The sequence below is a fragment of the Apteryx mantelli genome, chromosome 2, assembly GCF_036417845.1.
Source record: "Apteryx mantelli isolate bAptMan1 chromosome 2, bAptMan1.hap1, whole genome shotgun sequence".
Classification (NCBI taxonomy): domain Eukaryota; kingdom Metazoa; phylum Chordata; class Aves; order Apterygiformes; family Apterygidae; genus Apteryx; species Apteryx mantelli.
Window position 1 is genome coordinate 52404011 of NC_089979.1, and position 27954 is coordinate 52431964.

Sequence of the window (27954 nt, forward strand, 5' to 3'; positions counted from 1 at the left end):
TTTTTTTTGATAAGTATCAGTTTAAACGAAGTGCTTCTTCTAAAGACATCAGCTGATAGGTTAATTTTGTATGTGTTTAGTCACTGTATCAATCTCTCTGTTGGCTGGACTTTAACTTGGCCTTGTATCTCTCCTTATTAGTTGGTTTTATAGTTCTTTTCTGTAGAATTTAAGTATCTATTCTAACCCTTTTTAAAGGGTTTAAATATTTTACACCAGGTCTTAGTGTGATGATTCACAAGACCAGCATAATTTTTTGCCCAAAGTTCTACTTGCCTATTAAATCTATCCTAAAAATCTATATGGATGTGCTCTTAAGAGAAAGAAATGCTTAGGTATAGGTAAAACTGATCTTCACTTAAAAGGCCATTCAAGATGAACTCTCTCCCTACCCATCCCTTCACCCCTCCCCTCCCTCCTGCAAAAAAAGAAACTTGTCAATCTCCAGTCCTGATGCTTTAAAAAAAAATAAAATCATGTTTTGATGATCAGACTTGATACAAAATAAGCTTATCCTTGTTTATTACAGCGCTCTAAAAACCTTTAAATAAAAGCATGAATGGATGTTATTTATAGTTGCTTTCACTGTTTCTCAGTACAGGTGTCAGCTAACTGTGTATCTAAGCTGTAATATATAAATATCTCTGCACAGGTACTTTAAATTCAACAACTAGCATTCTCTATATGTAGACTTAAATGCTGGAACTTCTTTAGGTTCAAGAAACTAACTTTTCTGACTGTGTGAAGAACAGTCTCAGCAATGCCCTTGGCTGCTCTTTAGATGTTTTTATCCTCTTTAGCTTTGATTTGCTTCCATTCTTAGTCTCGCCATCCTCCCCTCACCCCCCCCCCATCAGTTTGTAACCTCTGTAGACTAACAGGCAGATGTGAAATAACCTTTAAAGCAGACTGTAACCATTTTGGTTTTGTGGATGCAATGAACTAGGTTCTTTGTGCTAGAAATATCCTAAGTTTTTATGTTTGAAGTAGCATGAGAATATTAAGAAAAGAAGATGAGGGAGGGGGAGGGTTTGATACAAAGGAAGGAGTGTTATGGATTCAGGAAGGTGTGGGAGAAGAGAGTTGTGACAACAAAACAGGAGGAAAAGACATACTGAGAACTATATAACTTCCTTCCTGCAGAATGTGAGTTGAAATTCATAAAGTTGAGTCACGGGAGAGAGTGAGATGTATAAGAGAAAACAGGAAAATAAACAGACCTGTTATAAAAGTAGAGTAAGAAAACATTCCAAGTTACAACTGTAACTGAACTTGTTTGTGTGTTTGGGGCTTCATGCAGTTCAGTTGTACTAGGCTGGGAAGTGATAGATAGGCTGTCTTTTCTGATGAGCCACAAGCGGGCCAGAGCTTATACTCTGTGCCGCAGTATCATGTAGTGCTTTCTCAAAATATCAGGCCCTAGGAGTCTTGCAATCTTGAAAAGATCTAATAAAACTGTGAAGGGTGTGTTAGATGCGTGGTCACACTCTAGGGTGTGCGCTAATCGGATACTGGTGAACATCTTGGGTGCGCTAAACAGAGCCAAAGGCAATGTAAGTAACTAGCTATTAACTTGAGCTTAGTGTTTCATTAACAATATTAAGCAGTAGAAGGTAGTTTTTGGTGAGTATACTTTTGAAAAATTACCTTTTTTGTCTTTTTTTTCTTTTGAGTTCCTTTCTGAAATCCTTAGTTTATGAACGTACGGTTTTTGGCGAGTGGGGAGGGAGGGATGTGACTGGTTGACTGGATGGGGGGACACCTTTGGCTGAAGCTGCCTATGCTTGTGTTTGATCCAAAAGTAACTAGTAAGTAAGTTTTCATGAAAATGCATTTTTGGTGCTCTCTTCACTGATAAAATGGGAAAAGACCTCTTCGTGAGTTAATATTTTCTAGATACTTGAGTAACTCAGGGCTTGATTATTTTTTTTCCAAACCTCAAATTTATGATTGACATCTTTGAAGATTAAGACTATCTTTTTCTTGAACAAAGATGTTCAAGCAGTTCAAAGCTTGTTCAGCTTCAAGATAACTGACAACAGTGATCATTGCATGTGACAGACTTGTTTTATCTTAGTTTCAAGAGGTATCCATTTCTGTTATACCAAAAATATGCAAGCACAGAGGTTGTGTGTGTGTTTTTGTGTGTGTGTTTGTTTTTTTCCCCATGCTTTTCCTGGTTCTTCTGGGTCTGAATATGAATCTGTCTTGCATATGAGCAGGTAAGGAGATCTCTTCCTCTCTAGGATTTGGAGTTAAAATCTCTCTCTCTCTCTCTCTCTCTCTCTCTCTAACTCATTCAAATGTGTAAAAAAGCACTTTTGAAGACTTAGTGGTTAGGGATTTGGCAGATGAATTTAAGTAGTAGTAAAGAATGCAAGTCAAAATAGCTTCACTTTAGAAGTTATGTGACAAAATAATTGTTGAAAATTGCCTTCTCTGAAACCATGTTAACTGTACTCTTAAAATCTGAATGATGAGAGGTTTGCTATCTGGGAAGTTTACCCCTTTGTCAATGAAGCTTACACATGGAGAAAGAGTTTAAACACTTGCAGATTGTCAGCTTCAGGTTGCAACTTCAGAATGCTCTAAATTGTCTGGCGTCAGTTAAAAGTAGGGTGAAATGTCAGGACTGGCAAAATCTGTGGATATATTTCCACCGGTTTCTAGATTTGGCAATTTTATTCTTCAGTTGGATCTAAAAGGAGACTTCTGTCTGACCTGGAAATGTAATTCTGGGTGTTCAAGTTACCATATACAAGTTTTACATATAAAACTAACTATAACTGTAGGCTAATATTGCCTACTCATCACTAAGGATTATAAAATACATAGACTGATGTGAAATTAAGGATGAAGTATGTAACTTAGATACATTAAGCAAAGGAAAAATGTAACTGTACTTTGGCTTTGGAAATGCAATAACCTGGTGGATTCTTGTTTCAGGTTGGATCTCTTAGGAGCCCTTTTAATATTATGCAAGCCTCTAGAGAGTAACAGGAGATGGTGGGACTGTCAAAATGGTAGCGTTTGATTCACGGTGCACGATTCCTTTGTACAGGAATAATTGGACAATGCGGACAATGCTTTTCTCATAAAACTAGGGGCTGTAGGCACTTAATTTTTTTATAGGGAAACAAAATAAGTCTTAATCAAGAATGGTAGAGAAAGTTGATATTGGTAAGTTAAGACATGTTTCAACGAGAATTAAAAAATGAAGTAGACTATAAATACTCTTATCAAGCAAAAATATTTGTAAACAATTTCTTTGGCAACAGCAGAATGTTTTAGAGTTTTTTGGAGGTAGTGGAAGGAAGAGGGAAACACCTGGAATCTGTTTGTTGGATAAACTGAAAATTAACCCACTGGTCTGCAAATCTTTGACTTTGAGGAAGATGATAGTTTCAGGAGCCACTCACTGGAAATTTAATGAATATTTAGAAGCACTACGACTGGATGATATGAGCAACCTCACAGTAGTTTTTAGCAGAATTACCTAGAATGTATTTCAATTCTAAATAAAAAGCTTTTGTAGGTCTCTTACGAAGGAATACTGAGATGTTTATCTCCATATAGGATGTTTATCTTTAATTACGTGTTTTGGAGTCTCTCAAATTCAAAACTCCTATTTTTTGTTGACTTGATGCTATTTATCAAAACTCCTTTGTCATATAGAAATTGCAATTATAAATGAAAATATATTGAAAAGTTGGACTTCTGTCTTTGAGAACAAAATTGGAGAATGGTTGAAAGCTATTCTGCATTTGACTTAATTTGTCCAGTTGCTCAAGCAGCAAAAAAGGCAGAAGAGTAATTGGACAGTATGGGTAAAACTGTAAACACTATGAAAATAACACCCAGTTATAGCTCATTTAAACAAATGTGAAAGTACCTCTTCTAGCTTTCAATAATTCACTGAAATAAACCCCCTCCTAAAGAGCGGTTGAAAAGAGCTGAAACTTGACCTTTCTGAAGAAAAGTGGTTTGGAGAGCTTGTTTTCTGTAGTGTTTTGCACTGCTGAGACAGCTTGCTCTCCCGTAATGTAATCTTTAGTTAGGTGTCTTCTTGTTTTTTTGCTACTAATGAACTAAGCATCCAAAGAGTATTAGCAAAATGTAACATGCTGCAGTGCATCTTCAGTTGCACAAAGTCTAGAGACTATTTAAACAACCAGCAGTTGCTTAGTCTCCCTAGCTGCTCATGTTGCTAAGTGAGAACAGCCACAGGATCACTACCAGTTTCTAGTTAGAGTACAGGTCAAAGTCTGTTCTGATACTCAGAATCTTGTAAAGGATTGACTTTAACTAACTAAAAGATTGCCACTCCCTGCAGGACTGTGGCCTCCCATTCTTCAGAAATGTGGAAATTGTCAATATTTATACAATGCAAGCTGTCATGGGGACAGTATTCAAGATCTCTTTATTGTAGGTCCTGGTTTAAATCCAACTGCTGGTTTCTTCAGTTCAGCTTTCTCTCTTAAATGTCTTCCATGCATTGATTTTTTTCTTTCTTTCTTTCATAGGCTGGAAAAATATGTGAATTATTTACTTGTATCTTAGCTGCGTGATCTGATGATGATGCAAACATATGCTTGGAAGCCTTTGTAGAAAACACTGCGCTGATTAAGGCTTTATTTTGAATGTATGTCTAGTTTCTGTGGGTCTGGACTAAAGAACTCTTTATTTGGAAACACAAGTGGAATAGGTACTTTTTTTCCTACAGATCTTTGAGTCATAGCATTCATTTTTTAAAATAAAATTAAGAAATCATTAAATTCTAATAGTTAGGCAAGTATTGATGAATCATTATGTCTTCTCTTGATCTTTTAAAAGCTGTGTTGCTGTCACTATTCAGTTTAGTCAAATTCTAAGATACAAATTTGTTCAGAGGAAAACTCATACTTTGTAATACTCTCTATTGATGTTAGAAGTCCATATTTAAAATTTATTAATAAAGATGGCTATTTTCCTCCTGTGGTCTGACTCCTATGAAAATAGTATTGTAGTGTGTCTGTAGAGTTCTCTCTCACATTCTCTCTTTCTCTTTTTTCTCTTACTCTTATTTATTAAGTAAATAAAGGGGAGAATAAAGCTTTGACAAACAAATCTATTGCATCTGAATTGCACTTTCCAAAGAAGGAAAAAACAGAAGCTTCTCCTGACATCTAGAGACTTCAACTAGAAGTTTTTTCCCTTCTTTTATGGTAGGGGAAATGTCATTTTTCAAAAGATGTCTAATATGATTTTATTATAGCTGTAGTGGTTATTTCGAATTGGAAAATTTCAGGGAGGGAAGAACTTGGTGAAAGGCCATTCTTCTCTTACTGGTCACTGATATGCTGTTCAAAGAAAACAAAGTCTTCAGGTAAAGACAGGTTGGTTATTTGATGTTTGTATGTTTTACTTGCAAGCTTCTAAAGAAACTCCAAAAAGTTAACTGACCTGTTTTCTTTCAAAATCAGTTATGTTGGAAAATGATTTGAAGGTCAGCCTTTTCAATGTTTAACACTATATGCAATTAATATTTTGAGCATAAATGATCATAATTTGATATTTCTCAGTAATATATTTAGTTGATTGACATTCCATAGCAGAGAATTAAATTTGCCAAAAACAGACAGAAAAGTCATCAATACTTGTTTTGCTTTTTATTTGAATTGTAATGCATAACTCTTTTTAACATATTTTCTATAACTGCAAGACACGAGGTAGCAGTTGCTACTTTTTACTCTCTTCAGTAAACCTCTTTGTAACCTGATTTATTTATTTTTTTGAAAGTCATCTGCCACAGAAGACTAGAAGGAACTTTCTGTGTAGAGACAATTTAGACCTGTAGACGTTATATATAAGGGTAAAAACATCCGAGGGGCAAGCTGCTGTGAATTGATAAGTTCATACTGAATTTAATTTGGGGCTGCAGTTAACACAAGATGTAGGATTCTTCTGTTGTAAAAATAAGAGTTAAAGCCTTGTTCTGATGTGTGGTGTACATGCCCATAGTGATACTTCAGTCTTTCATGATGCTGATACTTGGTAATATTGTGCTTTGTATATCCTGATACTATCACTCTCCTTTAGCGAAGCAGTAAGGGAGGCTAGTTAGCACTTTGTTTTATTGGCATGGGAATGGGGAAGACTTAATCTGATATCAGTGGGGCAGTAACCTGTCCCTTGGGAATGGACAAAGAGGCAGGAGAGGCTGCCCATGGTAGAAGTTGAAGTGCAAGGTGTCAGTGCCACAACCACCATCATCTTGAAGCATGGATGCCAGCCAGACTGTGACACAGTTGCTTCACCCCTGAGATCTAGAGCACCTTTGACTCTGTGTGTGGAGTTACTCAATGTTAATGTACTTCTGAGGAGAAGAAGCACTTTAGCCAGGAGATGGTAGAGTAGGAATGGATGGGGAAGACGTTCCAGGGAGGAGAACCTGAAGATAAGACAGAGTTCATGCTAGTTATTCTTGCTCCATGCCTTTCGCCATACAAGACAAGTTGTGCAGAAACAATGCAGGGCAGGGCATAAAGGTGTTGAAGATGGAAGTAATACTGGTGCCTCACAAGTTTGCCTTTTTGATACCGTGTACGTGCTGTAGGTGTGAGTGGAGGAAGCATATGGAATTTCATCACGAGCCCTTTTTTGTTATGAAATCTTATTAACCTCTTAGAAAGTACTTTGTGGGTACAGAAAGGATTATGTCAATGTTAAGCTCACGGAACTTGCTCTACCCTTGCAAAGAGAAAAGTTTGTCCTGCCTCTTTAAACTAATTAGTAGTTAGTTTATTGGTCTGTAATGGATCTTCTGTGAGTGGTTGTCCTCCTCCTTAAACTCTCATTAGTACTACTGAGTTCAATTAACAGCTGAACAGACCAATATGGTTTGCAGTGGTCTTGAGGCCAATCATATGGTTCTGAAAAGCAGGAGTACTAGCATAAAGGGTATGATTTGCTATTACATGTTATACATGCTCTTGCATAGGTATAAAAGGCTGAAAATGGTGCCAGTTAAATGCTTAGACTCTAGCTAGCTCTGCTAGTGTTAGCTAGTTGTCACTGCTTTTAAAATGAGGACTACTGTTCCTAATGTTAGCAGAGCAAAAAAACAGCAGCAGAAATGACAAAAAGCCTATTAAAAGCTGAACTATTGATATTAAAAACAAAAAACAAAAAAACCCACACTGGATTTGGAGTTGGAGATGTCGTTAAGTTACGCTCCTTTTGTAGTGAAGGGATTAACATGCTTCCTGGAAGAGCTTTTGTCTTCTGTCTTTGACAGAAGCGCCCCTGGCTATTTTCAGCCTTTCTCGTACCCCACAAACTGTGTTGCACCTATAGTTTCTGGACATAGTATATGACATGGAAATGTTTGGAGATGCTTTTGTCTTGTGAAATCAAAACCAGTTGCTGGAGGAATCTTCAGATCTGGTCAGTTTATGGTTCTGAGACAAGCTGTGAAGATTCCTCTAAGGAAGGCTGTATTCAGGAGAATGTGGGGGTATTTATGTAAAGAATAGAGTTCTGGTTCAAAGATGATGATCTTGTACCAAGTAACTTGCATATTTAGAGCTGTGCATTGATTCCAGTTAATGGAATTAGAAATCGAAATAAAATGGAAATAGACTTGAAGTAAAAAAATGAAGAAAAAGAATAAAAGACTTGCTTTTAATTCTTGATGAGTGTAACGTCAGAGAAGTCTTTGCAGTTATTCCCTATTGTTTTGACTGTCTTGAGAGGGGTTGACTAAGGGTACTTATAATAGAAAATGAAAGCTATCTTACCTTACTTGTGTACCATTAGGTCAGTAAACTTACTTGCTAGTGGTGTTGCATTATTCATATTTTCCGTGAGAAAATAGCAATATCTAACGAAGGTGTATTTTAGAAACAAGTTGGCCGAAAGAGCAAGTGAAATAGTAACTAGGCTCTCCTCTGAATGAGGAGCTGTCAGTTTTCAGTTAAAAAAAAAAATCTTGTGATTATTTAGCAGAAGTGAAACTAATGAAAGGTGTAAAGCAGTGTGGTGAAGGTCTATGAATGTCTAGCAGTATTCTAAGAAGAATTATCAGAACCCATCTTCTGTCTTTCCTAAATATATTTAACCTAAATATGTTTAATTCCATTTCTTGGAGTTGGAAACAACATAAGCTTTTTTCATAGTCACAACAAGAGACACCATCTTCTCTTTAAATGAGTAAAAAGCAGCTTGCAGCTTTGTCTAACCTTAAGTGTGAGCTTTAGCTCAATCTCTTGTAGATCTTCTGTGCCTTGAAATTGCATCATGATAAACAAATGGTTTTCAGGTATAATGAAGTATGGTTTATCCATCCGAGAGCTATAGAAGTCAACTGTTTTATTAGGTAAGCCTCGTTTCTGCATCTGGAAGAAATGTTGACTGAAAGAACTTCTGTTCAAGTTAGACAAGATATCTGTGTCTTCTGGGATTCCCTTCAGCTCTGCAAAACACAACTTCTAGCATCCCAGGACTTTAATACAGAAGGAGGATATCTGTTATCAAGATCTCAATGGGTAATTTCTGTTTGGCTTCTACTGGAGAAGAAATACCAAATTCTGATGGGAAGAAGAGGAGGGCATAACCGGGTAGATGATAAATCATTATGTCAGTAATGCCAGTTCTGTCTATTTTTGGCCAGTGGACTTAACCATGATTCTTGAAAGCTCATTCAATGGATATACTTACCTACCATAAATTACCTTTCTTCTTTATTAATAATAATAAAAAGACTGTTTATCCGTTTGACTTTGAGATTGTGGAAAGTCAATTTTTGCATTTAAACAATTTTGACACCCAATCAAATCTCAAGCCTGAAGAGAGACAGAAGCTGAAATCAGAATTGGTGTGCCATATCCTCCTTATGTAGTCTTTTCTTGGTAAATGAAGTACCCCCCCCCCCCAAAAAAAAAAAGAAAAAAAGAAAAAAGAGGACATTGGTGTTCAGACTCTGACATAGCTTTTTTGTGTTCTGCAGTTAATATTCAGATTTCAAGGGTGGAGGAGGGAAATGAGTATAGGAAAAAATGCCCTTGGTTTGCAAGGAAGTCTTGTCTGTCTGGAAGATATAAATATGAATAAAAAGTTTGGAAAACAAAGGCAGGGAAATTATGAAGATTATAAGTAAGGCTGATGTGTTACCTGGAATTGCCTGTCTGGCCTCTGGTGACTTAAACCAGGGTTTCTTGATTTCTTCAGGCTTCTTGCAAGACTGTGTTTAATTTCTATTTCCTATTTCTAAAATAAGGAAGTACTGTTTTTCACCCCATCTGTAGGTTGGATAGTGTGGAGACAAATTGTTTGTGCTCTTGTAGTAGGTAGGGAAGTCTCACTGGTAGTACCCTCATTTATTTGAAAAATAGACATCAAGCTCCAAGCAGCTGTGTAGCAAATATTTATGACCAAAAAAAAAATCTGAAAACTTTCTTTTAAGTTAAAAAGAAAGGTGTGAGTCTGTAACACATCAGTGAAGATGAGACGTTAAATGGTGCTATCTTAATATAAGCCATTGTTTCCATGTCTCTTACCCTGGGATAAGTATTTTGAGTTAGTATTGTATTTCCTCTAGTTACAGATGTTCCCACAGATATAGGGGAATTGAATTTGAACATAGGTTTATGACTGCCAGGTACTGTTTCTAAATAAAGTGCTAATACACACAAATTTTTTTTTTATATGTTAGCCTAAAAATTGCTTTCCTTCACTATAATAGAAGTAAAGGTTAGTGCTGCCTTAATTTTTTTAGTAGCATGGAAACTTTAACATTCAGAATGTGGCTGACATCAGTCTCAAATTTTACATGACTACATGGTAGGGATTTATTATATTTTCTAGGGGGAAAATTGGAGACAAATTAATCAAGAGCCTCATGAAATTTGATGTTTTTTATGGCAAAAGTTCAGTATATTTTATGGCAAAAATTCAGTACTACCTAACCGCTCAAGCTGTCTGTTTTACATGTATACAGAGTTGTTGAAATGAAGATGTATGCATTTTAAATTGTGCAGTTAAACTTAGATTAGTGTTCAATGATTAGTTGATAATGCTTGATACTATAACAGGATACTGTTCCTGTTTGCCATTGTTTCTAGTAGTGTAATCACTGGAGGAAAGGGGGAAAGATCGCTAAAATGTTCCATTGACCTAAGTAGTTTTTGAGGGTTGTAATAAATAAAGTTCATTAATTCTCTGAAAGACTTTTCCTTGTTAGCCTTACGCTTCAAGTATGTAGTGTTTTTCTTCCTTAATGAGTTCATGTCTCAGCATTGCTTGCCTTTCACTTGGCTTCTGAAGGTCTGCTTCACAAGTTTCCAGGAAAGCCTTTTTGTGAAAAGTTTCATTAATCATTTTAGATCATCATTAAAGAAATTCAAGTTGTCCAGAAAAAAAGATTTATGTTTGCTATATTCATGGCACTTACAGAATGAAAAATATGATGAAGTCTTGGCATAAAGGATTCTTGGAGCCCTGCATTTTCATTTAGTAAAAAAAAAAAAAACCCAAACCCTCCAAATCCAGTTTACGTACTTTAAAATAAGCTTCAAAATAAGTGGTAAGAGTTTTGGTTCTCAGTGCCGTGAAATTACAAGTTCCTTCTGTAAAGTTTTGTTAGAAGGAACTATGATGGGACTTTCTATATCCTACGTGAAACCATCCACAGAATGGCATAAGGAATTACCTGAAGTCTGCTAATGTGTATTTGAATTAGAGTTAATTTTAGTAAGCCAAATATACTATTTTTAAAAAGATCTCAAGCTTTAGAGAAAAGAGCTGTGGAGTGTTTCACTGGTTGGTTTTCTCTTTGGCTTTTTCTGGTTTTGGTTTCAAAACATCAGTGAAGTTCTTGGATTGTTTCAACAAGTTAGCAGTGCTAACTAGTATATGTAATTAGTATGTGCCAATATATACAAATTGTTTTCTTGGACATAGCTATCAAGATCCCAGCTTCTCAGGCAACACTATATGGATGCTATACCTACGGTGACCAGTACAATCTACGCATCATTTGTCCTGCAAGATCTTATCTGGTCAGAATGAAAAAACAGACTTAAACTCTGTGGCACAAAAAAATAGAGGAAACTCCAACCCACAGAGCACATTCATAAAGAATCTAGTTTCTAAGTAGATAAGAAGAGAATTAAAAAAATTGTAAGAGAATACCTAAATTGCGATTGTATCTGAATTAAATAAAATAGAATTCTAATACAATAAAAGGACAGCATTTTTAGAGCTAAAATTCTTTATCTTTGGGATATTTAGTACCTTGAAAGCTGAGGTGAAGGCCATTTAGAAGGAAAACAAAAAATGCCAAGATTTAAACCCACAAGTTCATATTTTCCTTTTGAGTTGGGAAAAGATCTCTGCTAAGCAAAGAGCAATCTCCAAAATGATCAAGGGCTAGTAAGAGTTCCTGTATACTCAATAACTTTTATTTTTCTCGTAATGACTTTCTTTCATCTTTAATAGAAGTTTTCAGGTGAGAAGGTGCTCTATTTGTATACAACTCCCCAAAGTAAGAATTAGCATAGAATAAAGTTTTCAGTGAATAGAATATGGTTCTTCTGGCATAAATACAACTGTAATATAGATAATGGGCATTATGGAAGATAGTCCAACATGTACAGTCAATAGCAAGAATTCAGCTACTGTGTGAAGACATGCAATTTGGGCATAAAATCATGACTTGACGTTTCAAAAGATAACTGAAGTGCTGAATTGAATCTGAGATCTTTCTAATGAAGCCTTAAGAATTGAGGGGGGGGAAAAGAGGGGACGGGGGAATTCTCACATTATGCTCTAATTCCAAGTATAATCAACAGAATATTATTCCATAAAAAAGTTTAGAAGTGTCATCAATGATAGATTCTTAGAATTTCATGTTCACAGTCAGAGACGAGGGGATGTTTTGGTGATCTACTGCAACAATTCCCAGGGAAATGTCCACCAAGATTAAGGTCAGACAGTCCTGCTGCAACAGCTTCTTGAGTCTGTTTTGTGAACCAGTGTCCAATACTTCATGTAGCACAAGGGCAGTAACAATATTGATAGTATTTAGATATGACTTTTTAAAATTTAACTTAGTTATGTTTTGTTTTTTTGGACAGATGTCATGATTAGGAGCAGAAGTTGTGCTAGATGAAATAAAAATGCATCAGAAAAGCTCAATGGAAAGAGCAGACTGAATTCCAGCCAGTGTTTAATATTTTCTGTCAAATGCAGTTATACAAGGCTATTGGCATCCTCCATTCACTTTTGAAGAAATTAACTACTCCAAGTATCTGCTGAGCCAGACAGCCAAATTCTAGTGGTGTTACTCTGTGGTGCAGCAGTGTGCTCTAGGTGACCCTGCTTGAGCAGGGAGGGTGGACTAGATGATCTCCAGAGGTCCCTTCCAACCTCAGCCATTCTGTGAAAAGAGGGGTGAAATCAGGACATCTTCTAGTCATCCTTTTACCATCAGCTTTCTGTTTGTATTTCAACTAGTTCATAATACTCAATATTGGTAGTTGACTCTTGACAGACTGAAGATGTAAGCCTCCTTTGCCTTGGAAGACACAGGCATGCCTTTTTCTTTTTATAGAAAACAGCAAATTTAGTCTGATAATAGGATAAGATATGTAAGTTATAATAAGATCTTCTTTGTGTTTTGCTATTTGGCTAATTAAAAATCCTAAACATGTTTTTGACACTCTTACAATGTTGAACTCAGTCTGGAACCAGAGCAAGCCGTTGTAGGGTCTTCAGAAGATTATTTTCAGTTTTTAAGATTAACCTTTACATAGAAATGACCTGGGAGAATTTGGAACTGCTCTGTCCTAACGTGCTTGCGCTTGTCTTCTGGACATCCATAAACTTTTGTGTTTTGTTTTCAGAAGGAAAGCTTATCAAACCAAATCAGGTATGAATAGGCTCTTAGTGTTTGTTAATCTTCTGATGTCTTCTTGTTACCTGTGAGCAATACGTCTAACTGAGAGATACAGTCAATGATATAGTGATATGGTCATCTTTCAACCTGCATTCTCATTTATGAAAACTGGTTTTTGAATTAATCTGGACTAAGCATCGTCTTATTTTCCAGGGAGTAAATGGATTAGGAGTTTTTTCGATGAGATAAGGTTATTTTATCTTGCTCAGATTTGAGATCTGTCCTGTCATATTTCGACAGGTGGGGAGAGGGACAAAATCATATTTCATGTACTTGTTTCCCTTAAATCCAAATTGAAAGGAGCAAGGAAAGAAGCTCGAAAACCTTGAAAGTGATACAATCTCGAAGTTGGTATCTAGTGATTCAAAAAAAAGAAATTCTGTTGTTTATTTGCTCCAAGTCCTACAATGTGGCATTTTGATTGCAGACAGTTTTTGGGGTGTATTTTATGTGACAGACTATTAGATGAAGTGTGGCATTGCTTGGCGCCTCTAAAGACTTCATTGTCTTAAGCATGGATCTTTGCATCCTAAACTGTTTGCACTTTTTCTTCAAGTGCAAAGGGTTTGTCTCATTCTCTCACTGTTGCAGTTTTTGGTTCTTCTTATTTCTCCTGCTGAACAAACAATTTAAAAAATGTGAATCAAAATTAAAATGGTTGGTCTGTTTTATTTTTTCTTAAGGTTTTGCTGTTTGGGGTGTTTGTGTGTATATATATTTGTTTATATATTTGCTTCCTGTTGGACGTTTCCCGATGCTGAATGGTTGGGTTTTCTTCCTCTTCAAAATCAAATTGCTTACCCACAATTCAGAGTGTATTTAACTTTAAATGACAGAGCTAATTTCCGTGCAGGTGTACTTTGTTTGGATGCCACAAAAGATTTAATTGTTTTCTTAATTTGCTCCAAAGCTCATGGATTCTGAGGCGAGGTAATTATGTTCAATTATAAAATGATCATGACTGGTAACAAGTATTCGTTTCCAAAATTATATTCATGTATTTTTATATGGTTCTCCAGAAATGGGCCCTGTGGTCCAGCAGGGATTTTTGGCAAGTGAAGTGCAGGAGGGCTGATGAAAGGATAAGTCTGAATTCTGGAAATGATAGTACTGCTTTTCAATTTTGTTCTGAGATAGCACTCGCTGATATTATGTAGTATTTGAAAACTGGGAACCTGCTTTGCTAGGCATCCTACAGATGTAGACAAGGCTTATATTGACTGGAAGTGGCAGGTATTACCTGAACTGACTGGACAAGGGTTTTGCACCTCTGTTCATGTACACCAGGTATCAAAATGTCCTGTTTCACATGGATTGCCAGGAAAGTAGTACTTTTTCCATGGCTTTTGTTGGATTGGGTGATGTAAAGTGCTTTTATAAGACAATCTTTAGTAAAATAAATAAATAAAAACTTCTAGAAGTTGGATACAAATAAAACATAGCCTTTCATTACTTTCTTTTCTTTTCTTTTTTTTGAGAACATGCTTTCTTAGTTGTTTTGCTCTTTGCTTAATGAGAAACTAAATAGCAGCTACTCAGAATGGTCAGTGGGGTGGAAGAACAGAAAATACAATGTTAGTGTGCTCTGATTCTTTTTTCATGGCAGGCTTTTATGGTGACAAAAATAATGCCCACCCACATCTCCTGTAGAGATTAATTTAATCAGCCCAAGCTCAGTCTTGCTCCGTTGTAAGGACAGGCAGGAGAGACTTTGAGCAAGATCCCATAGTAGTGGCAGTAGTCCAGACAGCCCTGGCTCTCTTTCCTCTTGGGCTAAGATTTGTTTTCTCCCCTCTTTTAAATCTAAAAGAAAGTTGTGCCTTTGGAGGATATCAACCTATTGCATCCTCTTAAAAAAAAAAAAAAAAAAAAGTATTTTTCACAACTTCTGAAGTGTTATTAGGTAAGAGTTGAAATATTCAAGTCTTTCATATTGATGCATCTAAAGAAGCTTCCTGGAAGAGTGAGTGGTTGTTCTGCTATTTCTTTACCTTTTCAATATTTTCCTTCCTTACCATAGCAGTACTTAAGCTTGGTGAAAACACCCAGCATTGTAAAAGTTGCAAACCCCTTATTTTAAGATATTTTGTTGTCTATGTCTCATGCTTGAGCAACTGTGTTGGCAATGTTGGGACATACGTTCTTTCTTGGTGTATGAAACTGCTGCCTTTAGCTTTCCCCAAGCTTGAGCCTCAAGGCTTAAAAGAAACATGGAACAGTTTATTTTAAAGACCCTAAACAAACTTCCAAACCTAATATGTTGCAACATCTCCCTTCCTAAATTAGAGTGCTGGAACCCACTGATGAATTTGCAGTACTTCCTCTCTTTTTCTAGTCTTGAAATACTGTAGGTAAACTGACTTGTTTCCTTGCTGTATTACATATGATGAAATTCTTACTGATTATCATATGAGAAATTTCCAAGTAGCAGAAGCCACCCTGAGCTTCCATGGATGACTTTGATTCTGTTCTGTAGTTTCGGTGCTTGAATGTGGAACCAAATTTTGAGGTAGGTTTTTAGTTTTGTAGTTACACCTCTTTTTTTTTTTTAGTTGCAGTACAAAGCACTAAGGATTTCAGTCATGACTGTATAAGGATGTCAGAAAGGGTAAAAAGAGTGTTTAGAAGAGATTGATCTTAAATACTGATGAAGTATTTAGATTTATTAAGTATAAGTACTGCTGAAGAATTGCTAAAATTTCTGGTCTTGCTAGTGAAAACAGATGACTCTCTGCTTGAGAGCAGTCACTATTAGTGACTTGAAAACACAGTTAAATGTCCAGGGTATTTAAATATGATTTTATGTTACTGATTGCATTTTTGGTCAATGTTCTTGTTTTCTCTTCAGGTAGATTTTGAAAATGAGATCATTTGTCTCTTTGTTCACAAAAGTTTGTATCACAAGCTTTCTTTTTTGTTGTTTTTTGTTTTGTTTTTTAAATACTGCCTAAAGGTAGTGGGCAAAAGTATGCTGTTGTAGGTCAGTTTATATATTTAATGCATTGAATTCTGGAATCTGGAAACTGTTTGTTAGCAGAAACACTGTGTTCAATATTAGAATGGTGCAAATCCCTGAAAAATGTGAAGAAAATGCTGTTTTGTTGCTGTTAGTAATGAAATCCTGTGAATTCTGAAGAATCTCAGTACTTGGCAGTAGAAGCAACTTATCCATATCTAAAATAATACACATGGAATTTTTATTACCTTTTTAAAAACATTATTTTAAAATCATCCCTTATGGCTCTATTTATCGTGGAAAGAGGAATAAATATAGAATAGCATTATTTTGATGCGTGCATAAATCTTTTGTTTTATCAAAAGTGAAGTTTTCGTCTAATCAATACAAAAAAGAAGTCCATAGGCTTTGCTACTGCCTGGGCATCTTTTTGCAGTTTCATAATGCAATTTTTTAAGCACTGCTAAGTTCTTGTTTAGTTACATATTTCAAATATCTGCTTGACTTGTGATTGCTTGCGATGGAATGTTTATTGCGGAAGCACAGCTAGAGCTGTGACAGGAGCTTGTGCAATCACAGCGCTTTGCAAAGCGGGCACTCTTTCGTGTGCTCAACTTCCCGAATTGTTTGCAGACTACAGGTTGCATGTGACAGCAAAGAAGGGCATATAGTTTTACAAATGACTCTTTCAGTGTCTGCAAGCTCTTCCTGATATAATTCTTTTGTTACCTTTATTTTGGACTTTTATCATGGCCAATTTTTTCATCTCCAATTGAAAAAGTGTTTTAACTTGTTCTACAGTTTTGGGGAAGAGTTTCCCTTTTGGTGTGTGGGGGGAAAGGGGTTGGGTTTTTTGTGTGCAGTGTTTCCAGGCTCTGCAGGAAAAATGTAAAAGTGCTCACTCTTTCCTGAAAAGCTATTTCATTAGTTGTCTGTCCTCTGGTAAAAATTAAGTACCTTTTATTTTTTTCTCTCAATGTGTCTAGCCTCTGCCTCCAATCACTGTGTTCTTTTTTGTAAGATCTTTGTAGGCTCTGTGGAAAGATCCTCTATTGCTAGAAATACTTTCTTTGGTACAGCTTTTTAGAGTCTTTTCTAAACCAGAATCGTTTAACTAATTCAATCTATCTTTAGCCTTGACAATTCAAGCTCTGGAGAACTTACCTTTTGATTGTTTTATATGACTTTTTAGTAGATGCACAATGTTATTTTGTGGCAAACAAAGTACTTGTTCTCCGCTTAACCTGGATTACATGGCTGGTGAGTTATTGTTGCTTTATGGAGAAGTTTATCTTTCCACTGACTTGTCATATTGCAAACTTCACTAGTCATGCTTTTACCCGTAACAAAGATAACCCCTTTCAAAGCTCTAATGGGGCAGATGGAGGCAGCAATTTAAATTATTGAGGGGGAGAACTTATTCTACCTTTACCATGATGTGTTGAGCTAAAAGATCTAAAGTTGCTTTGCATATTAGGATGTAATGCACTTTGATTTATACTCCTTGCAATAATGTGTTATGTTTCCTCTTATGAACAAGTTGTTATCCTGCTAGTTCACATCTTGTCCAACTGCCCCAAGTTTATTTCCTGAAGTCTGGTTTCATGGATAGCAGCCTGGAAAAAATCTAGGAGGCAAACAGCCGTTTTCTAAGCTACAAATGTGACCGTTTTGTTTATTTCCTTTGCTAAATACCACTATTTCTTTCTTTATAGAGTTGTGCAGTTGCTTCTCTTTGACTTTCAAGTCTTTAACTGATTCCTTAAAGGCTGCTGCCTGAAGAAGCCTAAGACTTCTGAGCTGATAGTGGAACAGTTTTCCTTTATTCTTCCATATCTCTGGTCTGGCTGTCTTTTTTCTATGGTATTTTATTGAAGGGAAGTTTCTGTACCACTATTTGCATTGATAGTGTTGCTTTTTATCCCTTCTACTTTTGCTTTCTAGTGAGTGTTCTTTGAAGTGTTTACTCCTGCTGATCTAAATTGGTAATCCTAAGTGTGTTTATTAAAATAAAAACGTTGTGATGACTTCTAAACCTGAAGTAGTAGATATGTGTGTTCTGCCTGTGGCAGAGTCTGTCCTCTCAATTGAAGAATGCTGTGGAGGTCTTGCAAAGCTTTTTGCTGATGTAGTTTATAAATACGTTCTGACTTTTTTTTTAAAGTAGATACTTTACATTTTAGGTGGGGGGGAACGGGATTTGCCTTATATTTGGGCAAATCTGAGAACTTTGAGAACGTGATAGGATATGAGGTCACTTCCCCCCCCCCCAAGACATTTTTGCGGATAATGTTATCCTTCCATACATCAGATGGGCTGCTTATCTCTAGTTGCAGTTGTTATAGTAGCTGGGAATTCTAGACTCATGAGGCACTTAGTAATACTAAGCTTTGAAGTAACTTTGGAATGCCAGGTCCATGCTGACAAACATCAGTCAGTTCTTAAACTACTAATATTTCCTTTTCTTTTAACACTATTAAAAACATATATATAAAATACATATTGTAAGTATACATGCATTCAGGCCATTCAATATAATTATTGAAAAAGGCAGTTTTAAGAAGCTGTTCCTACACTTTATTTAGTCCTATTGTGAGTTCAAATATAGCTTGATAAATCATTTAAGCTTGACATGTCATCTGTTTTCAACATATTAAAATATCAAGAATCTGAATAGCCCTCCGGACACTTATACAACCATTTTATTATTTTTGCATAAGGTATCCTCTTGATGGCAGAAATTGCCATACTTGGTGTAGAAGCTTTATGTAGTTTGTAAAACCTGCCCGGGTAGTTTATCAATCCATTTGAGTGATCCTTTCTTAAGGAAAATAAACTACAAATATCTGAAATTCTCTTTTGTATGTGAAATAAAATAATAATAATTCAGGTTAATAGCAATCAGCTTTTCCTACTGTTATGCCTCTCCTTGAACTATTTCAAGCAATATATACTGTACCTATTTCTGCATAAATTTTACTGAAATATTGGTGATATTTTGGTCTATATTCTTCATCTTTCTTGAAGACGCTGCTATCTCGTCTGCTAGCTTTTCTTTAAGATGTAATATTAAATAAATTAATTTTGATGCTAAACTGAAATAATATGCTGATATGCTGAATGTCTATTTGGATTTAAAGATTATTAACTGCAATAAAATACGTTTGTAAAATTTTAATGTAGTAAAGTGTTGAATTCGAAGAGAAAAAAAAAACAACTTATATCTGAACTACATCTTCAGACAATATGAGCTGTGCACCCAAATTGGTGCAATTCAGAATTATGGATCCAAGATTCCTCTGTCTAGTCAGTGGGTACAAAAGGGCTCTGATGTGAGGAAACTAGCCCTTGCCCTCAGCTGTGTAGGAAGCCCAAGGATTGTAGGTGCCACTAGATACTGATGAGATTCCTGCATGTTTAGTACAGCTGAGTTACGTTCACCGAATTGCACTGCATTTTATTTTTAATGGAGACATCTCAGGTGACAAGACCTGTTGCTGCCGTGGAAAAACAGCTAGACCCAGAAATGTTACCCGTCTGAGAAAGAGCGTCACTACTTGTATGCATACACATCTGTAGACAAGTGTCTAAGGCTTCCTTCTGTGCTAATTTGGATGTTAGCATTAGTGTGAGAGGTCTGTGGGCTCTGGAGTTATCGACAGCATGTATTTTGTTATATATGAAAATGTACCGAGTCCTGTAGTAAGTGTATAGTCTAAGAAATTGTCACTAAAAATGTTACACTGTTGATGTTTGAACAGAATGTAAGTACATATATGTCTAACTGTACAGAATGTGATATGGGTGAAGTTTGCAACTGCGTATCTTGCCTTCAAGTTTCAAGATCTCTTTACTGAGGTTTTAAGAAGATTTTTTTCATGAAACAATATGTCTTAAAGAGCTTTTGCTAATTTAGGTTAACGTATGGGTGTTGCAAGATGCAAAGAAATATCAAGCTCTATAGAGCTCTGTCATGCTGGCAACAAGAATGCAATGTGAATCAAGTGCCTTGTGCTCAGGTTAACATGTCAGTTTGCTGTATATGCTTTGCCTGGTATAACCATTTAATAAAAATTGTTAAATGGAGTGCCATAACTCTGTGTACATTGACTTACATACTTTAAAGCTGAAGTGCTAAACTGCTATTCTGTGTACTCTGGGCAGCAAAGTGAATGAATTGAGTGTGATCAACATACACCTAGGTACTCAGAGGAATCTTCTGTATAGAGATAACTAAATGTTGCCCTGTTGGCATTGGCCTGAAAGTTGGCTTTCAAACAGTGTTTTTGCCTGAAATTAGTGAAATGTATGGATCTGTTCAGTACTTGTTTCTCAGGTAAGCTTATTCTTGTCTGTTAAAAAAGGCTATTAATCTTTGGCACTAGAGGAGAGTCCTCCATGCGCATGTGTGTTTTTCTTACCAGTGAAACAGGAGTATTCCCCAAAACAGTATGAAATAGTGGTTTAAGATTTTCTCTCAGTTGAGATAGCAATGATGATAGCATCAGAAGAAAGTTTCTGTCCTTGTCAAAAGTGAGTAATGGCTGTTACATGCAAAACTAAGTGTTGTAATGGGGTCTGCGCTCTTATCACTTGCCCTACTGGTAGGGGGTTAAGGATTTTTTTAATAGAATGATTCATTCCAGAAACTATTTTTATGCAAACCAAAAGCACAAGCTGTAGCCTTGAGGAAGAAGGAAATTTTGGTGCTGTAGACAAAACAATTCAAAGAAACTTCTAATTTTTTGGATGATAGAGTCGAGGTATTACTTTTCATGCACATTTGAAAGTAATATGTATAAATTAACTACTCACTTATACCAGTTAGACTATCTCAATATTGATAGTTCACCACAGAGATCGTGTGTGTATGGCTGGGCATTATAACAAATTATGCTTGAACACATGAACTCAATTCCATCAGTTTTGTACGTTTTAAGTATGAGGGGGAAGCTTCAGGATTATAGAAATAAACAGAAAATAGCTACAATACAGGGTACTAAAATATGGATGGTTATGATTGTAGATGTTAAGACTTACTGTGCTCTCTCCAAAAAAGGAAAAGCAGCAACGACTTTAAACTTGGGTAACTGCCAGTCAGTCTAAGGAATGCAACTTTTGTATGCTGATAATACCCGTAACATTTTTCTTACTTCTTTGAATGACAGCTAAATAGTAAAATACACAAGTGTCTCAGTAGCAAAGTTTCATCTGGGTTTAGTACCTTTTTGTTTATGATATGCTTTCACTAGACAATGTTATGTCATAATGAAATTTGTGCAAGGTAACAAATTTCAAGATGTAAAGATGTTATAACTGTACCCTCACAATGTAGATCATGTAGTATATTTTTGATTGTATGTCACTAAGGGATCCTAAGTTAATGCAATTTTGCCAAACTGGATTTTCTTGATGGACTATATTTTGAAATATCCTAACATTATTAAGGCAATTTATAGTGAAATTTATAGATTTCTTGCATCTGAATAAACACAACGTTACATGTATTGTAATGAGTTTTGAGACTAAGGAATGTACAGAGTATGTACTCCAGTGTAGTTGTAGTAGGACTGACAGTTTAATGCATTAAAAACTTTGGGAATAGGTATAGACCAAAATGTGACGAAAAATTCCAGTTGACATAGAGCACCTTAGGTCACATTAAATAAAACAAGCAAACTTCAGAGGGATCTAACCAAAGAAGGTTAACATAACAGCCTGTGAAATTCATTGCTAAGAAACTCTGTGTGATGTATGTTACTGATAACTTTTACACATTACTGCATCTTATATTTATAGGAACAACTGAAGGGAAGGTAAAGGAGAAGGCTGTGGCAGGAATCTTTTTGCACATTTCTTCATAAAGAAGCTGAGGGGAGTTTCCATACTGGAATCCTTCTTTGCAGTGTTCGTGCTGGAGGATCTCTCTCAAACTGAAGTGGTCCTAGGAAAGGCTTTTGTACAAATTGGCATAAATAGTAAGATTTCTGAGTCTAGCTGACATTTGTCCATCTTTTTCATATCTATCTGATCACATATCTTATACAGGCATATAGTATGTGTGTGTATGTATATGTGTGTGTATATATATACTCATATGTATGCACAAATACGCACACACACATATTTATAAAACCTTAGTGTTTATATGCCTTATTGCTTAAAACTATTTTGGCAACACTGGTATGGAAGATGGTAAATAAACAGTTTTTGTTTTTTTGAAAGAAAAACAAAAGTTCTTGGGGAGAATGCAGGCGCCCACAGCTCCTAGCAGAGCAAGTGAGCCTGTACATGTCATGTTGAGGAAGAGTTAACACAGGTGTTGTAAACTTGTGCTTTGCAAACCTAGTGCAGTTCCTTGGAGGAATTGCTGAGTATGAGAATAAGACAGGTCTGGTTCCTACAGTCAGTGTGATTTTCCAAAAAGCTTTTGATAAGGCTCTTGTTTAAGCTGCTTTGGGCTGGGGTTGTCTCATGGATACATGAATGAAGTGAGAGTTGGTGATCACTTTACTCAAGGTAGAGAGACGAATAGTGGGGTCTAACAGACCTGTGCTATTTCACATAGTAATAGGTGATTTAAAAGATGAATAATGAGATGAGAGAATTTACTGAGGACAGGGTAGTAAAAATTAAAGCTATAACAAACTGCAGAAGAAATAAATATTCCTTGGTGCCTGATTGATTAAAAATGATAGGTAAAATTTAGCATTGATAGAGGTTAAGCGAGTACATGGGAAAAACTCTCATTTTTGTATACATCTGTTTTTGGGTGTCTGTTTTTGGGTGTTTGTACTAGCTTTGATTTATAGTAGCTAGTTTTTTAAAGGGGTCAACGTAGGATACAGTGACAGTCAAAAGAACTCAAGTATTTCAGTTAATAACCTAAAGAAAAGAACAGGAATCATTATGCTGCTGTGTGTATTTATGGCATGCTCACAACTTCAGTATTATTTGCAGTTTCTTTCCCTTACTCAAAATGTATATAGTAGAAATAGAAAAAAGCAGAGTGTGATGGGGGGCAGGGACGAAGTAAAATAGCTTTTATACAAGAGTAATTGGAAAAGAGATGACCAGGGGAGAAGTGATGAAAGCGTGTAAAATCATGGTGTGGACCAGGTGGGTAGGGAGTCTGTTCCTTTGGGGAAATGGCTGTGAATGCAAAAAACTTGTACAGAAAATGATTAGACAAAATTGTGGAAGAGAATTCTAACTAGAGCTGTTAAATATGAAGAGGCCATTTCTGGTCACAAATGCATCAGAAAAGTATTACCATATGCTGGACTTGTTCTTACACTCTTTGCTAGGTATCTTGGTAAAAATGATGCCTGCTTATTTAATAAAGCATGTTGAATTATTGGATGTGTGGTTACTGATTTGTAATGATGTCTAACTATCCTTTTTGGTTTAAGAGAAGGAGGGTCATGGAAGGAAGATGTCCCTTCCCCTCTGTGTTAGGAAGGAGGTCAGATGGTGTATTGAAAGACTGGTGAGCAAGGAGGAAACGAGAGCTGAGCAGTTAATTCTCTCTGCGGCCATCTAAGGGATGAAAACAATAATGATCCCGTGTCTCTTTCCCTTTGGCCATTACCTTATTTTCTCCTAATCGTAATTGCTAAAGCCCAGTGATACCACTGCAAATAGCCCCACCTCGAGTTTCCCTTCGTACTTGCACAGGTTGTAGAGTTCCCCACTTTTTCCAGTTCAGCTAATGTAAATGAAATAAAAAGGCTGTTTCATGTTTTACATTATACATTGGTATCTCAAATATTTGACTTCCATTATTCACAAAGGTTTATTTATTTTGGGTGTAGATTAGTTAAAGAGAATATCCCAATTCTCTAAAATAAGCTAAAGCTTAGTCTTGTATTTACAGTCCACCATTAAAATAATATCATGCTTTTTTCTTCAGAAACATATTTCAATCAAAGAAATGAATAATTTTGAGAATTAAGGTTTTACAAGTCTCTCAATCATTATAAGACTTTCCTTCCCCCTGCCTCTCCCCCTTATTTTTAATGAAGGATTTGAGGCAAGGTAGTTTCTTTTGTGGATACTGTAGCAAAGGGGAGCTGATTATTGAAGAGACTGTTTTAAATAGGAAGCTTTTGACATGCTATTTTCTTAGATGTTGTCTGCATGATTTTTGAAGTGTGATTTAAGATAAACTTAAGATCATCAAGTAATTTGAATCTGTGTTTCTGTTTCAGAGTTCGTTTTTGTTCTGAGTTAAATGTTTTGTTTGGAAGAATTCACCTCTAAGATTTGAAAGGCAATGTTTTCCTGGTTAATTCTAAATTAAACAGTATTGAAAATCCACCTTTGCCCGTCAAAACTGAATTTGCTTATATTACCTTTCATCTTTATTTTTAGAGCTTTTTAAAGAAACACAAACCCAAAAGCCTGACAAACGAATGAAACCATGGTATTTTTTGCATTTTTCTTGGTAGACTTTCATTTTAACATGTGTGGTGCAAAAATAAAGTTAATATTAAAATTTGTAAATATTCCCACCTGTTGTGTTCAGTGTTTAAAAAAATGTCATTTTTCCCCTTCCCTAAAAACAAAAAAATGAAAGGACTAAATTTTGGCTTTTGACACAAGCTCTGCAGTGAAGCAGGAAGCGAGTAATTGCACTGCCCCAGAGGAAATCAGAATTTTGAGAATTACGTTGTTCTCTTGCTTGCTGTTGTGGAGAAGTGATCTCTGTTAGCCGCGACCCTGGACAAATTAATTGGCTCAACTTATTTGAAGGACTAAGGGCAGAATGGACCCCAACCATTGGCAGTTCATCATCATCATTGCTCGTTTGCTCTTAAAGATCCACAGCTGTGACCTAGCAGCCCTGCAGAGGTTCTTTACCTGCTGTTCCTCGCAGTGGGGGACTCCATGCGTAGAACTACCGGTGTACTTTGTACTGCTTTGCAACCAGCTATCGTGGTTTCCTGCACTAAAGTTGCTAAAGAGTTTGAAATTCTTCAGTGTATTTTCTGCATGTTTACTATGTGTCTTTGGAAAGTGTGTCTTTGAGTAGCTTGCTAAGTATTTCTCACTGATTTGCGCATAGGCTGCATAGCTTTTCCCCACATCTGACTAGGGTCCAAGCTGTTGCTGGTTTTCGTTCTCCCGTTTATATAACTGGCCCCTTAAGTAGTTTTTCTGTTATGTTTTTCTGTAATCAGTCGCTTTTATTTTTCATCATTAGTATAAATCTAAAAAGATGATCCCTTAAATCTTAACAGTTTACTACAAAATGGAAATATAGCCAAGATGCAAAAGCTGGCTTCATATTTAATACGAAGATACTGACATACTTGATTGTCATTTCCATTGTAACATTTCTTCAGGGTCTCAGTTAAGGCACTGTATGGAGAGCTAACTTAAAACAGGAATGTTTTTATGGAATGAAATTAACAGATTTAATTTTTAACAGCTTTTAAAGTCATTCTGATTGTCCTTGTATTTTTATTTCCTTACCCATGTTTTCAAATTCTAGTGTGATTTTATTGTTTGTTCTCATTATATCTGAAGTAAATTACTTCTCTCTTAAATAATTTAAAAGTGAGGACCACAAACCTATAAATAATTTTGATTTTGATAGCATTGATTTTTATAGCTCAAAAACTTTTATAGACTGGGGAAACAGAGTAGATTTGAATTGGAAGTGACAGATCACAGGCTAATTTTTAATCTAGATCTTTAGGCGAGTCTCTAATGCATATTCCTGGAAAATAAGCTTTCAAAAACCATATACTGTACCTTTTTTTTAGGCATAGTTTCTTGAGGTATGTTAGAAGCAGTAGTCAAGGCCTGATAGATTGACTTTGAATCCTGTGTTGCATAATTTTTGAAAAACCTGAAAACACTCAAACCAGATGTAATCAGGTCTGAACTAGTCATATCAAAAACTTGTCTGGTCTAATACCTACTTTTGCACAGGTTAATAATAGCTGTCACAGACGTGCATGTAGAAGCAGGTCAAGTAAATAGTGGTACTTCCCCAGTACACTCTGTTAGCATCCAGCAATTTGTTTCAGGATCTTCCTCTTTATTTTTGCAGTTGTCACTTAAACATTACCGAGTTGATAAAGATGACTTCCTATCATTATTTATATTTAATTCTTTGTGATATACCTCTCTAGACGACTTAATATTTCTAATTAGATACTATATCTGCAGTTCCCAACCAAAATGTCTTGTTTAATTTTTCCTCTCAGAAGACATAATACACTCAAGAATAATGTATGCTTTTTGTAAAATTAAGACCACCATAAACTTCAAGTCAGGCAGTTTATAGTACTCCACAAGATCTTAGAACTATCTTTTTGTTTAATTTTATTTTTGTCCATGAGGATGTATTCAACAGTAGTACTGCCAAATGGGCATGTGCCTGTTTCTAGTTTTAACCTAGTATTTCATGTAAAATTTTTGTGCATAAAGCCAGTTCATGAGTATTCCCACTGAATTCAATGAAATTACATGTGTACACAAAGAATTAAGTCTTTCCTTTGTAAATCTGTTATCTTAAATGTTATGAATAAAAAATGGGGCTTGACTCTTGGCCATAAATGAACATCATGCTGTTCTGTTTGCCAGTTGCCACTTACTGTCCAAGTGCCTTTATATGCTCTGTGATATGCTGTGACTTTTAAATATGTTGATGGACCTTTTTAGAGCTATTTGTAATTTTTATAATTGGAAAAAATTACTTTTTCATGTAAACGTGGAGCTAATTAACATAATTAGCAATTCATAAAAGTAATTTGCTTTGGGATGGATGGAGATTAAATTTTGAAGAGTCCAGTGGAAGAGCAACAGCTATTTCATATTTATATGCCCTTTAAAGATGTAACTGCTGGTTGAATCATTAAATAAATGTGAATTATTTCATTTGTATGGAAAATTGGTAGGGACAAATGTTTTTTATCATGTATCTTTGACTAGCAAGAAGGGTAATTATTTTTCAAAACACTTAATTTTGTTTGTTTGTGTTTTTTTCAGGATGGATTAGATGCTTTGGTATATGACTTGGATTTTCCTGCCTTAAGAAAAAACAAAAACATTGATAATTTCTTAAACAGGTGTAAGTATTTAATATTTGGTTACTAAATAACAAAGAAAGCCTATAAATACCAGCAAAAATAGGAATAAAAGATGTCTTAGCTTTTCCAGTGGCAACTAGGGATTGCTGGGGTACCTTCAGTTTTTTAGTACAAGTTATTTTAAGAGTCTGATTTTTTTTTTTTCTCCAGTCACTACAGTTACCCCTACAAATTTAATCCCCAACAATTGAATGTCCAAGCTTGTTGCCCAAGTAAATGGCATTGTTTTCAGTGACAGAGAGCCTTTTAAAAGAAAGATCTTTATCTTTTGTTCTGAACAAGCTTCTGGATTTTGTTAACTCGTTTTGTAATTTCATGTACTAGTGCATCATAAGCAATTAGCAGTAAAATGGCATAACGTGTATATAGTGTCAAGAAATTCTAATAAACACTGACAGACTGCAGCATGTGTTTTTTTGACTTTTTTTAGTGTGCAAGGTCTCTTCTTCATTATCCCATGAAATTCTTACACTGCGTAGCTTGCTGTACTTCTTTGTGTATGCAGTTGATGCCTCTGCAGAATTCTTCTCAGGATTTTTGGGGGGGGCATAGAAAAAAAAAAGAAACTCTACCATAGTAGTTTTCTTAACTAAAAACAAACCAACAGGTGCAAAATGACCTTTTGGTTTTCATTATCTAAGCAACAAAAAGAATATGTAATTAAAAAATGTTAAAATAAGATGTGTGGTGTGTGGGCAGGCTTTTTTTTTTTTTTTTTTTTTAACTGGAAGATACCACCATCCTGTTTTGCCATCTTGTTAAATCTGGCTCCTGTGCCTTTTGGAAATAGTTTAAAATTTATAAACTTTAAGTTAATTTTACCCTTCAAGCAGAGCTATTTTTAAAATTAAGAAGGAAGCCACTTTATTTTTACTATTTTATTGTATATTTTTCTACTGCAAGATTTCCCGCACATTCTCCTCTGCAACAGTTTTCTTAATGAAAAAAGTTTTTTTTGTTGA

General features: G+C 35.6%; 1 protein-coding gene across 1 annotated transcript in view; it reads left to right on the plus strand.

Moving 5' to 3' along the window:
• ROCK1 (Rho associated coiled-coil containing protein kinase 1) overlaps positions 1–27954 on the plus strand; it is a 93035-nt gene that overhangs the window by 2512 nt on the left and 62569 nt on the right. Inside the window, exon 2 of the mRNA XM_013942995.2 lies at positions 26892–26973. Coding sequence (XP_013798449.2) covers positions 26892–26973 — 82 coding nt within the window. The remainder of the gene's footprint in view (positions 1–26891; positions 26974–27954) is intronic.